This window comes from Capra hircus, chromosome 11 (genome assembly GCF_001704415.2).
Source record: "Capra hircus breed San Clemente chromosome 11, ASM170441v1, whole genome shotgun sequence".
In the NCBI taxonomy this organism is placed as follows: domain Eukaryota; kingdom Metazoa; phylum Chordata; class Mammalia; order Artiodactyla; family Bovidae; genus Capra; species Capra hircus.
Window position 1 is genome coordinate 19,044,452 of NC_030818.1, and position 13,957 is coordinate 19,058,408.

General features: G+C 41.1%; 1 protein-coding gene across 2 annotated transcripts in view; it reads left to right on the forward strand.

Annotated features, from left to right (window-relative positions):
• Positions 1,114-13,957, forward strand: part of VIT (vitrin) — a 95,667-nt gene continuing 82,823 nt past the window's right edge. For both annotated transcript variants that reach the window (XM_013967552.2, XM_018055118.1), the window contains exons 1-2: positions 1,114-1,179; positions 12,145-12,210. In XM_013967552.2, the coding sequence (XP_013823006.2) occupies positions 1,128-1,179; positions 12,145-12,210 (118 nt within the window). In that variant the 5' untranslated portion in view covers positions 1,114-1,127. The remainder of the gene's footprint in view (positions 1,180-12,144; positions 12,211-13,957) is intronic.

The following is a 13,957-nucleotide window of genomic DNA, read 5'->3' on the forward strand; positions in this document are numbered from 1 at the left end:
GCACAGTATTCATTCAATTAATGGTGGTATGAATAAACCTAAGGTTTCCTCACAGCCTTAAGAGAAGTTGGAACCCCTACGGATCAATAGCATCTTTGTATCCACTGTGCTTTCCAACCTCTGAGCATCTTTAAATGCTGTTCACCTCAACTTGGAGCCACTTCGTCTCCTATTTTCATCTCTTGGAGTTAACCCAATTGCTGCCACCTTCACGAGACTGTCTCTTATTCCCACAGCTGACATAATCTTGCTTTTCTCTAAAATTCTTAGGGACTTCTTGGCAACTCTCTGGATTAGAATCTGAATTTTAACAAGATCCCCAAATATGTACATTAAGTTTAGGAAGCCTTGTTCTAAATCACTCAAACTTGGCTGTACATTGGAATTACCTGTGGAGTTTTGAAAATGCCTAATGCCTAGATAGACCCCACTCTCAAGAAATTCTGATTCAATTAGTCTGAGGTGCAGCCCGGGCATCAGGGCCTTTCAAAACTCCCAGATGATACTAATATGTGGCTAAGTTTGAGAACCACTTGTCCATAAACTCCCCTTATTCTCCCTTTTGGGGCCTGCACACTCTCTAATGTTAGGGTCATTTCTGTCCACGTATATTTTCTCACTTCTATCAAACTGTGTCTTTTAAGAGCAGAACTATTTTTTAATTCAATTTTTATAAACTCATCCCTAGGCATACAATAGGAGTTTGGTAAATGTTTATTGAAGAAATAGTGAATGAATCTCTTCTGTAATCTAGAACAGTTTGTAATCTAAAAATATTCTGTAAATACCATAAGTGTGACTTTTGTCCTAATTTGAAGACTGGTTGAACATATTCAGGAAATTGTGGAATTATTTCCTCTTTAGTCTAAGACCACATCTCTGAAGAGGAGGAGGCTGGCGGCTAGAATGGGTTTTTTGAGAATAGCCTCTCTAGGTACCACTACAGCTGACCTCCGCCATCTCCAACTGTTATTTACAGAGAGCCACAGCTTGAAATCTTAAGACTCTAGAGGGCAATGCAAAATGAGGCTGCCCCTCCCTACACTCTGTGCACGCAATTCAGAACTCTTGGCTGAAACATGATGATGTTATTGTTTCTTCCTCTCTAGGGTGCCATTTTGATATTTATGGGGATTGTTGTCCTCACTATGAAGGCATCTGTTATTGAAATGTTCCTTGGTAAGTACTTTTATATGTGTATCTGGATACGCTTTTAACATTCTCCTAATGTCCAAAGAATCTTGCCAAGAGGTTTAATCCAAGACAGAGCATATAAACAGTTCAGTGTATCTTTTTAGTATAAACATTTTGGAGAGATGTTTAACAGAATGTTAAATGTAGATCACATTCAGGATGTATGTCTATATACTTTTTTTTATATAAAGCAAGTATATATTACAGATGTCTGCATAGTACATATTAAGCATATAAACACATATTTGTGTGTGTGTATTACTCAGCAACTGGCAAATATTTCAGATAAAGCATATTGACAGATTCTGGATTTAGGAACCTTATTTCTTAATTTCTCAAAAAAAAAAATTCATATCTCTGACGTGACCTTGTTGTTGTTTAGTTTCTGAGTCCGACTTTCTGTGAACCCATGGACTGCACCATGCCAGGGTTCCCTGTCCTTCACTATCTCCCAGAATGTGCTCAAATTCATGTCCATTGAGTTGGTAATGCTTTCCAATCATCATATTCTCTGTCATCCCCTTCTCTTGCCTTCAATTTTTCCCATCATCAGGGTCTTTTCCCTTATGGCTCAGCTGGTGAAAAAAAAAAAAAAAAAAAAAACCTGCCTGCAATGTGGGAGACCTGAGTTCGATACCTGGGTTGGGAAGATCTCCTGGAGAAGGGAAAGGCTACCCACTCCAGTATTCTGGCCTGGAGAATTCCATGGACTGTACAAAGAGTCAGACACGACTGAACAAGTTATACACACACACAGGGTCTTTTTCAATGAGTCAGCTCTTCGCATGAGGTGGCCAAAGCATTGGAGCTTCAGCTTCAGCATCAGTCCTTCCAGTGAATATCCAGGACTGATTTCCTTTAGGATTGACTGATTTGATCTCCTTGCTGTCCAAGGGACTCTCAAGAGTGTTTTCCAACACCACAGTTCAAAAGCATCAATTCTTCAGTGCTCAGCCTTCTTTATGGTCCAACTCTCACATCCATATATGACTACTAGAAAGAGCATAGCTTTGACTATACCTACCTCTGTCGAAAAAGTAATGTCTCCGCTTTGCAATTTGCTATCTAGGTGTACCATTGGCAACTCATTCTTTTAGAGATGAAATCCTTGAAGCTTATCACCAGAGAACACAATTTGGGGTAGGCCCTTAAGGAGCAGCAGGTAAACCTGCTGAAAGAAAGGAAAGTGATGATGGCTTTGGCGCTAAGCCCAAGAGTAATCTTCTATTAATCTTGACCCTATAGGGCTGTGGCCACTCTGTGTCAGGCAGAGTGATCTTATAGGTCACTATTAGCAGGGAAGCTATTAGCAGGGAAGGGTACAAAGGCCTTTTAGACAGTATTAGTTTGCTAGAGCTGCCATAACAAAATACCACAAACTCGGTGGGCTTAGAACAACGAAATTTTATTCTTTCACAATTCTAGAGGCTAGAAGTCCAAAATCAAGGGGTCAGCAGGGCCAACAGATTTCCTTCCTTTCCTTCCTTTAGAGGGAAATATGGTCTATGCGTCTCTTCTAGCTGCTGGTAGTTTGCTGGCAATCTTTGGCATTCCTTGGCCTCACCCCAATCTATGCCTTCACCTTCACATGGTGTTTTCCCTCTGCGTGTGTCTATATCCAAATTTCCCCTTTTATAACCCCAGTCTTATTTGAAGGATTTCCTTATTTATAACCCCAGTATGAAGGACTGATGCTGAAGCTGAAGCTCCAGTACTTTGGCCACCTCATGCGAAGAGTTGACTCATTGGAAAAGACTGTGATGCTGGGAGGGATTGGGGGCAGGAGGAGAAGGGGACGACAGAGGATGAGATGGCTGGATGGCATCACGGACTCAATAGACATGAGCTTGGGTGAACTCCAGGAGTTGGTGATGGACGGGGAGGCCTGGCGTGCTGCAATTCATGGGGTCACAAAGAATCAGACATGACTGAGCGACTGAACTGAACTGAACTGATGACCTCACCTTTGGGCTTCCCTGTGACTCAGTGGTAAAGAATCCACCTGCCAATGCTCGTGTCAGGGGTTCAGTCCCTGGGTTAGGAAGATCCCCTGGAGAAGAAAAGAGCAACACACTCCATTTTCCTCCCCAGAAAATTCCATGGACAGAGGAGCCTGGCAGGCTATATGTTGTCCATGGGGTCACAAAGAGTCAGACATGACTGAGCCCACACATGACTTCATCCTTACTTAACTAATTACATCTGCAACCACTCTATTTACAATCAAGGTCATCTTCTGAGGATGTGGGGGCTAAGACTTCAACATGAAGTCCAACGTGAAGTCCTATGGGTTTAGGAAGGAGGGAAGGGACACAATGCAATCCATAATATACTCAGAATGCACAAGGTCTGTGCAGAAGGAGTCTACACAGGAGAGCTGAGGACTGGAGGAGAAAGAGGTGACATAGCTGGAAAGGCAAGGGGATTCCTGGCACGCTGGCAGGAAGCTGGGCTAGGAGGCTAGGGGAATCTTGTTCTGACTCTACCACTAACTTAGCAAGGAATATTCATGTGAAGAGCACAGGGTCCTTCATTCCCACTTTGCCCTTCTGAGAGGCTGTCTGTCTACTAACCTATAGGTTAGCAGAGGTGGACACAGTGGAATAGATGTGGGGCAGGAGGTCAGGAATAGGAAGGATTTAGCCACAGTAAAACAATCAGAACAAAACACAGAAACCCTGAGGCCAGTTCCCATTTGCCATGTCCGCCACATTGTGGAACCAAGAAGAACTTGACTGTCTTTTTTGACCTGCCCCTCTTAACCTGCCCTCCGGCAAAATCCATTTCTCCTCAGGGTTGGCTCATCCCAAAAGTAACAAATCAAAGTAGAAAAAGGAGATTCCTATTACAAAGTTCTTTCTCTATGTCCTTATACGCCCCCCTCCCTGACATCTCTTTATGCATCTGCTTGTCTCCATCCCAGGACCATTTCTCTCACGTTCCCCATAACCCTCTTCAGCTCTGTGACAGCCTCCCTGTCCTACATCCTTATCCAACTCATTCTCCACTACACCCCGATTAATCTCCCTAAAGCCCATAGCTGATTCCACTCTCCTGATTTAACACTCAACGTTTTCCTTTTGTCTTCACGGTGGAGCCCAGGCCTCTTTAAAGTGCTTTGCTTGCTGACGAGGCCTCTCTGATACGGCTCTTTCCATCCTTTCCTGCTCTCTTCTCAATCACAGAGCCCAATCCTGGCTTCCAGGGACCTGGAAAGTGCTGATCCTTTCATTCCCCTGAAAGTCGAGTCAATTACTTCCCGGACTTTGACTATGTGATTCTGTTTCCTAGAATATTTTTCCTCTCACCCCCACACATCCTAACAGTCCTCCAGGAAGTTTCCTCTGCCCTCCAATTGATCAGATCATCTTCCTGTGAGCTTCTCTGGAGCCCTGTATTGATTATAACCTTGTCATATTGTATTCATCTCATCAGGAGTCTGCTACCCTGACACTGTGCATCACCACGTGCAGGAGCTGTGTCTTGCACATCGTTGCATTTTAAGTCCTCAGCACATCTTACAGCCACTCAAAAAACATTGCTAAAGTATTCTCTCAGGGATGTTGGATATTTCAGGTTTCAGAGTCTGAGTCTGATTCTGCACACCACAATTCCTCTATGTGAGTTTTTTCCCCCACACCAAGTGATTCCTCAACACCAGCTGGGTGTCCTACAACTCAGTTCAATTCTGACACCATCTACCTGGAGACAGCATCAGATTCCACAGGTAAAGTCTCAGTCACACGCACACACACGCACGTGCACACACACACACACACACACACACACACACACTCCAGATGCCAACCGAGTTAAGTTGTCACTTGCTCTTCTGACAGATTGGCCACAAATTAGAGGTTCCCATGACCCTCTCCTTGGGTTTGATTAATTTTCTGGAGCAGCTCACAGACCTCAGGAAACTACTTTATTCACTAGATTGCCAATTTATTACAAAGGATATTAGAGGATACATATCAACAGCCAGATAAAAGAGACACACAGGGCAAGGGACTGAACAGAGGAGCTTCTGTCCCCATGGAATTTGGGCCCAGCACAGTGGCACCCAGAAGAGCTCTGGTTTCTCAACATGGAAACCCTTTGAACCCCTTCTTCTGGGATTTTCATGGAGGCTTCATTATATAGACATGATTGATTAACTCACTGGCCATCGGTGACTGATTCAACCTCCAGCCCCTCTTTCCTCCTGGGAAATCAGGAGATGGGAATAAATTCCAACTCTCTATTCTGGGTTGGTTCCCCTGGCAACCAGCTCTGTCATCTTCAGGGGTTTTCAAAAGCCATCTCATTAACATAAACTGTTGTAACTGAAAGGGGCTTGTTATGAGTAACAAGACATCCATTTCACCTTTATGACTCTGATTTCAGGAACTGAGGACAAGAAATCAAATATTATAACAAAAGATGCTCCCATTGCTCTTATCACTGAGGATATTCCAGGGGTTTAGGAAGCTGGTAGCCAGAACTTGGCCAAAAGGCCAAAATGTGTATTTATCATAAATCTCCATATCACACAGAACCAGCCAGTGATCCCCCAAAAGCCCTCTAAATGTCAATTAAGTATTTAATCAATACATATTGGAGCTAGCATGGTTGCTCTAAATATGTGTAAATTTATGATGTAGCAAGGTTTTATGCTGCCCACTGTCATCAGACCACCACGTAAATCAACAGCTGCACTTACGGGGAGAAAGGAGCCTAAAAAGCCTAAAGCTGCACCAGAAACATGCATTCTGGCTCCAACTTCCGTCCCCACCCCCTCCAAAACAGCAGATTTAGCTGAGATATCAACCTTGACCTTGGTTTCTTTTCTATAAAACAAAAAGGTGACCTCCAAAGCTCCTCCCAGCTTCAATATTCGGTGATCTGAAGCATAACTCATTGATTTATGTGATCATAGAGAATAAGCTGTCCTGTTTCTGCCGTGGAGCTCTGATGTATTTGATGGTAAATGTTTCATTGAATATGCAACTCCAAATCGAAGTATAGGGGCAATTTGAGCTGATTTAAAATGATCTGCATTATGTATCAGTTTCTAGGAAGGCACTGTGAATACTGTTAAAGAGAACCAGAGCTGGACAGTATTTAAAGCAGTAAAAACAGATGCTAATCAGAAACCACTGCAAGAGGGGAAAGGAGAGGCCAGGGTTCTACTGGGCTCAACTCTGAATACAACAAGAAAAAGTGGGGATCTGTAGCCAAGGCGCAGGTTGCAGAGGTCAGGGAATGGAGAAGACTGAGAGGATAGCAAGGGAATCGGGAGATCCTTGCAAAACTGACTAGACAGTGTTCTTGCTAAAGGCAGACCAGAATGATCAGACATCAAGAGCGGAAGATTTCTCTCTAAACAAGATTCTTGCTAAAACCACATGATGGCAGCCCTACAAGGACAGACACACAAGCCCAAGGTCAAAGCCTCGTTGAGAAGAGGGCTTAGAGGAGCCTGACTAGAGTTGGTCAAGGAAAGAGTCCTTGTTAACACCACCTGAGTTAGTATCCTGAGTGGCACTAAGGGATCGAACAGGAAGTTGATGTGCTAGAATGAGGCATTCCTATAAAAGTTCTAGACACATATTAAGCATTCAGTAAGTATTTCCTAATTTGATCACTGGCTAGATGTTCTGGCACTTCATGTCTTTCCTTGAATGTAATAGATTCTGATTGTAATTTATTATCAACAGGAAAAGTGAACACAGGTACCTATTAACCAGGCCAATGATTTAAGAAAGCATTTTTCATTATTACATAATATGATATCAATATGAACAAATTAAAGAACAATTGTCTTTTTCTAACAAGAAAAGAAACAGTCTATAAAAAATACAGAATATATATATGTGTGTATGTGTATATATATATAAGAAATATACTTTGAAATGGGAAAAACACAGAAAATATAAAATAGGAATTATAATTCCACCATTATTAAAATTTTGGGATTTTTTTGTTCCAGGTAGTTCTCTCTGTATATGTTCTAATTTTGTCAGAGTCAAGATTATGATTAGAGCTTTCCAGGTCATTTAATCTTCTGCTACACATCATTTGTAATAAATGCTTTGTTTGTTGTTGTAGTCGCTAAGGCATGTCAGATTCTTTGTGACTCCATGGACTGTATGGAGTCCACGGAGCCCAGCAGGCTCCTCTGCCCATGGATTTCCCGGCCAAGAATACTGAAGCAGGTTGCTATTTCCATCTCCAGAGAAACTTCCCAACTCAGAGATCAAACTGCTTCTCCTGCTTGGCGGGCGGAATCTTTACCACTGAACCACCGGTGAAGCCCTAATAAATGCTTCAGTTCAGTTCAGTTGCTCAGTCGTGTCCAACTCTTTGCGACCCCATGAATCGCAGCACGCCAGGCCTCCCTGTCCATCACCATCTCCTGGAGTTCACTCAAACTCACATCCATCGGGTCAGTGATGCCATCCAGCCATCTCATCCTCGGTCGTCCCCTTTTCCTCCTGCCCCCAGTCCCTCCCAGCATCAGAATCTTTTCCAATGAGTCAACTCTTCACATGAGGTGGCCAAAGTACTGAGTTTCACCTTTAGCATCATTCCTTCCAAAGAAATCCCAGGGCTGATCTCCTTCAGAATGGACTGGTTGGATCTCCTTGCAGTCTAAGGGACTCTCAGGAGTCTTCTCCAACACCACAGTTCAAAAGCATTAATTCTTCAGCACTCAGCTTTCTTCACAGTCCAACTCTCACATCCATACATGACCACTGGAAAAACTATAGCCTTAGTCAGCAAAGTAATGTCTCTGCTTTTGAATATGCTATCTAGGTTGGTCATAACTTTCCTTCCAAGGAGTAAGCGTCTTTTAATTTCATGGCTGCAGTTACCATCTGCAGTGATTTTGGAGCCCCAAAAATAAAGTCTGACACTATTTCCACTGTTTCCCCATCTATTTCCCATGAAGTGATGGGACCAGATGCCATGATCTTCGTTTTCTGACGATTGAGCTTTAAGCCAACTTTTTCACTCTCCACTTTCACTTTCATCAAGAGGCTTTTTAGTTCCTCTTCACTTTCTGCCATAAGGGTGGTGTCATCTGCATATCTGAGGTTATTGATATTTCTCCCAGCAATCTTGATTCCAGCTTGTGCTTCTTCCAACCCAGAGTTTCACATGATGTACTCTGCATACAAGTTAAATAAGCAGGGTGACAATATACAGCCTTGACGTACTCCTTTTCCTATTTGGAGACAGTCTGTTGTTCCATGGCCAGTTCTGACTGTTGCTTCCTGACCTGCATATAGGTTTCTCAAGAGGCAGGTCAGGTGATCTGGTATTCCCATCTCTTTCAAGATTTTCCACAGTGTATTGTGATCCACACAGTCAAAGGCTTTGGCATAGTCAATAAAGCAGAAATAGATGTTTTTCTGGAACTCTGGGACATGTTCAACCTTTCATTACTTCCAGATTGCTATCAGAAATAATGCTCTGGTACCTCCTTGGTGGTCCAGACTCAGTGCTTCCCCGTAGGAGGCGCAGGTTCTATCCCTGGTAGGAGAACCACGATCCTGAGTGCAGTGCTGTGCAGTTGAGAAAGAAAAAAGATAGAAAGGAAAAGAAATAATGCTGCAATGAACATCTTTTACATAAATCTAAATCTTTGTGTATATTTTTGATTCAGTTCAGTTGCTCAGTTGTGTCAGACTCTGTGCAACCGCACAGACTGCAGCACATCAGGCCTCCTTGTTCATCACCAACTCCCAGAGTTTACTCAAAGTCATGTCCATTGAGTTGGTGATGCCATCCAACCATCTCATACTCTGTCATCCCCTTCTCCTCCCACCTTCAATCTTTCCCAGCATCAGGGTCTTTTCCAATGAGTCAGCTCTTTGCATCAGGTGGCCAAGCATTGGAAGTTTCAGCTTCAACATCAGTCCTTCCAGTGAATATTCGGGACTGATTTCCTTTAGGATGGACAAGTTGGATCCTAGTTGGATATTTCTGATCATAAGTTGGGATACATTACTAGGTATATATTTTTTCTAGGACAAGGAATAGAAATGCTTTTTAAGGCTACTGAACTGTATTGCCCATGGCTTTCCAGAATGATTCTACCTCCTCAGAATTTACTAACTGTGTACTAGACTACCTTAATCCCAAATTCATGCCAGGAATAACTATAATCCTGAGTTCAATATTCAGTACACAATATGAGAAAATATAATGTCATTTTGCTTTAGCCTGCACTTTTTTAATCATTAATGAGATTTAACATTTTTTCAAGCTAACTCATTTGTATTTTCTCTATAAATTATCTAGATGATAATGTATTTAAACTGTTGAAGTTTTAAGCTATTGCACCTCAGCCATCTTAACCATCCTGATGAGAGATGAGAGAGAAAGAGAAGTATAGGAAAAATTTTATTTGAAAAAATAATTTTAATATTTACTTTGATTTGAAATGTCAAGCATGACTAGCGAAAGGTGAGAACTTTTCATGTTAATCGAAATTGGAACACTGAATTTTTTTAAACTGAGAAGTATTGTTGCAGAGTTGGTAAATCATGATTGCCCCGGAACTTCAGACTCTAGACTTGATCTCCTCAAAGTCTCTAGATGCTAATGGCCTCAGTGGCCAGATAACTAACTATTCCCATGCAAGTGCTTTCAGACCTGTGTCCTGCTTTGACTTTGAAGTGAGCATCAGTCATCCATCTCTGTGCTCTGTCTGTTCCTACGAACAGGAATACAAGACAGATTTTCCTCTCACCCCAGTTCTACACGCAATAGAATTCCATTGCAATTCCAAAGTACCAAGAAGGGCCCTAATGATGAGGAATGAAGACTTGCTTCAGGGCACAAGCACTTTTGCAGCCTTAATGACCAGCCCTCCCCTTGAGGAATGGTTTCTTGCCAGCTTTAATTAACAAGAATCTAAGCTGAGGGGAGGGCCTCTGTCTACCACTGAAAATAATGACTTTATTAACCACTGCTGTAAAACTGAACCCAGCTCTGCATGTTTTCAGCCTGGAGGGTCTTGGGTGAGCAAAAGTGAGTGATGGGGTGGTCTTACTGAAATATTTATAGTCCTAATGATACTGAGACTTATAAACCACTCGCCGCAGGCACACAGCCCCAGAAGGACAGAACTTGGTTTTCCACCGAGAACTGATAACCAAATTTATTAGTATTTAGCTCTTTCTACTTAACTTGCATCATTTTTTCTATATATTTATTATCCTTGTTTTTTTTTAAAAATTCTAGAATTTTAGCTATTTATTTTTGTGTATAAAATGAAGATGCGGTCTTTGGATAGACTTAAATGACACAGAGACTACTATAAAAATCAGACCTCCAGGACACTCACACCCACCCAAACCCCAGAAGTAAATAACACCTAAAAAATGTCTGCCTTGATTCTGCTTGGCTAGACTTTTGGTTTTCACTCAGTTCTCTTTTATGGTTCTGTTCTTGCAGGACATGGTATGTCAACTGTCCAGGCCTCAACGAGTGCTAGTCAGAGCTGGGGATAATTCAGGAGGTACATCACTGGCACAGCCCAGCTAGAGAATCATAAGATATACAAAAATTTTTCTCAATCAACACTTGGTGACATTGCCACTTTTTCCTTCAAAGATAGTTGCTAATTAAAGAATTCCTAAGTCCTGATTTTTGCCTTAATCAAGCATCTATGTTCTGTTAGATAAAAATTTTTAAAAGCACATAAAGTAGGAAGTAAAATGCCTGTTTTAATTATTCCACTGCCTCATGTTCACCTCCAGAATCCCAACTCCATCCAGAAAATGGGTTTCTCAAAAGAGTGGCTAAAATGGAAGTAAATTAGAGCAGTACCATCTTTGGGTAGGTAGGTAGAAGAATTCCTGGAGAGGAAGGAATAAGAATAGAGACTGAGTAGCCCTTTGAAAGGGAAAATGTGCTTTTCTGTTTACTAGTACAATTAGTGTAGATACAGAGGACTGAGAATTTTCAGACATTATTAATAAAAAATTGCTCTGAGAAATTTTCACAATATATGTCAAAAATTTAAGTGGGCATATCTTTCAGACAAGAAATTGTATTTGGAATGTTATCTTAAGGAAATAATAAGAAATCCATGCAGAGAGGAAGCTATTTATATTAAATAAGGGGTTGGCTAAATTATGATACATCCATGCACTGCAATATTTTGCAAGCAGTTAACAGATTATTATGGGAGGAACTTTGAATGACTGAAAAAAAAAAAAAAGGTCTCTACATACCTTTAAGTAGAAATACTGGGTTGGCCAAAAAGTTCGTGTGGATTTTTCCATAAGATGGTATCAAGAATGCCAGTGAACTCTTTGGCCAAACTGATATGTTTATGACACCTTGTTAACAGTATAAGTATTATCAAAAGTTTGTTTAAAAGTACCCATATGAATACACACATACAGAAAAAGCCTGAAAATGTTACGCTTTTGCTTTCATCTATATTTTCTGTAGTACTGTTTTTGTGTGTTTTTTATACACTTCTGCCAGCAATATCTATTATTTCAGTAATAAGAAAAAAACGGTCTATGTTATATTTTAAGAACACAAGGCTCAAAGGAAACTTAGTGTGGAACAGAAGAAAGAGCACAGGAAGGGCCTGGGTGCCCATCTCGCCTCTATCACTCATTCCTGGGCCCAAGCAGAGCACTGGACTTCTCTAGACCTATGTTCCTGTCTTTGGAAAGTAAAGACGGTGGAGTTGGTGTGGTGAAATTTAGAGACAGCAAAACAAAGGACAGATAGCCAAGAGAGATTTTTGAAAGGCCCTTTCAGCAGAGGCTAAGAAGAGCACAAATGATACATCTTATTTCCTCAACCATAAAATAAGGGGAAATTCATTTTACTAATGAGAATACTTCACCATGTGATTGAAGCAAGTATAAAGGTCGAAAGAGAGCAAGTATTTAGTGAAATGATACTTATTAGATTTTTTGCATTTTCTTCATGTAGTTTTGCTGGTGACTGGAATACAATCTAATGAAGAAATGACGAAGAAAATGAAAAGGCCCAAATTCAGTAAGTAAAGCTGCAATTCCTCATGAGTACAAAACTTGTGTCTTCCATGTGCAAGACTGTCACACTTGTCTCAGTTAATTTGGAAAGTTTAGGGGGTTTTTTGTTTGTTTTGGGGTTGAGTTTTATTTTCTTGTCTCAATTACTTTGCACTCAGACTAATTAGTTAGGATTCTTAGTATCCTTTTGACTGTAGCCCACCAGGCTCCTCTGTCCATTGGATTTTTCGGGCAAGAATGCTGGAGTGGGTTGCCATTTCCTTCTCCAGAGGTTCTTCCTGACCCAGGGATTGAACCCATGTCTCCTGTGTCTCCTGCATTGGCAGGCGGATTCTTTACCCACTGAGCCATCAGAGAAGTCCATTATTTGTTGTCTATTTTATTCCAAAAAGCATTTGAAATACAAGTTCTTATTTTAGGGTAGATATGTTTCACTATATTCAAAATGTACATACAAAGCCAGACAACACTGTGTCTCTATGACTAATCTGAAATAGGCATTTTTCTGCCATGGAAATGCTGTCTCAATTCCCCATACCAGAAAATTCAGTCTGGCTAATGCAAAAATCCAGCAAAGCTGCCCACCCTCCAGCATGCCCTGGGATCAGTAGGTAATCTCACGAAAAATTTCACACCCCATCAGTGATAAGACAAATAATTAATTTCATTTTTGGCTTCTAGTTAAGATTAGACAACAGAAAATCCAAAATAACCACAGATTAAATAAGACTGAAATTCCTTTCTCTCTCCTGTGAACATAGTCTAGGCTTTTATGGACATTTCACAGTCTTCAGGGACCCACGCTCCTTCTATCTTGCCGTTCTGCTTTTCCCAACATGGCTTTCAACTCATTGTCCAAAATAGCTACCCCAGCTCCATCCAGCATGTCCACATTCCAGTCAGTAGGAAGGGATGAAGAAGGTTACATATTTACTCCCTTTAAAGATAAGTCCAGGAAGTCAAATACACCACTTCGACTTAAATACCATTGACCAGCATTCAGGGAGAACAGAAATGTCTTGATTTCAAGAATCTACATGCCTCCTAAACGCAAGGTGTTCTATTATTAGGAAAGAAGAGAAAATAGATGTGTGGCGGGGGGGACTAGCAGAATGGAACATAAATGGAAAATCTCACACTTAAATATTCTCAGCACACTGAACTACCTGGATGTGAATTTGTAGACTTGATGGAGGCTTGGATTAAGGTATATTTAAGAAGGACCATAAAAGAAAGACTTTAGGTACATTCAGTGTTCTGTGCTCTCTACAACAGAAACTTCTGTTTAGGCATTAGATTTAGGTGCCTTGAAATCAGCAACATTAAAATTTTGAAATAGAAAAAGAGATGTTTCACACAGCATTTTTTTTTCTGTTCCTTTAAGCCATTTGTGCACAACTTCCTGTTGAAATGAGACCAGAAGGGCAGCCATCCACAGCCTCCTAGCCTGAAATACTAAAAAGGAATTAGTTGTTTATTTATTCCTGTCAAGGCTGAGAGCCAAGAGAATTGGCCCAGGGGCAGATGTGTGTTCAAAACAGTGATTGAGCTAATATGGAGACAAATGCACCCCCAAGTATGAATTCCTTTGGATTGTTTCCAGTATCTTCATTGACTCATATACAAAAATCATGAAAGATTCCATGATTACCATGACAACAGTTTTCAGTGACTATGAAATTCTGTGCTAAATGACCCAAGGGGAAACCTCTTAGAGAGATCTCAAATGGATTGAATTTCTGATATGCTAA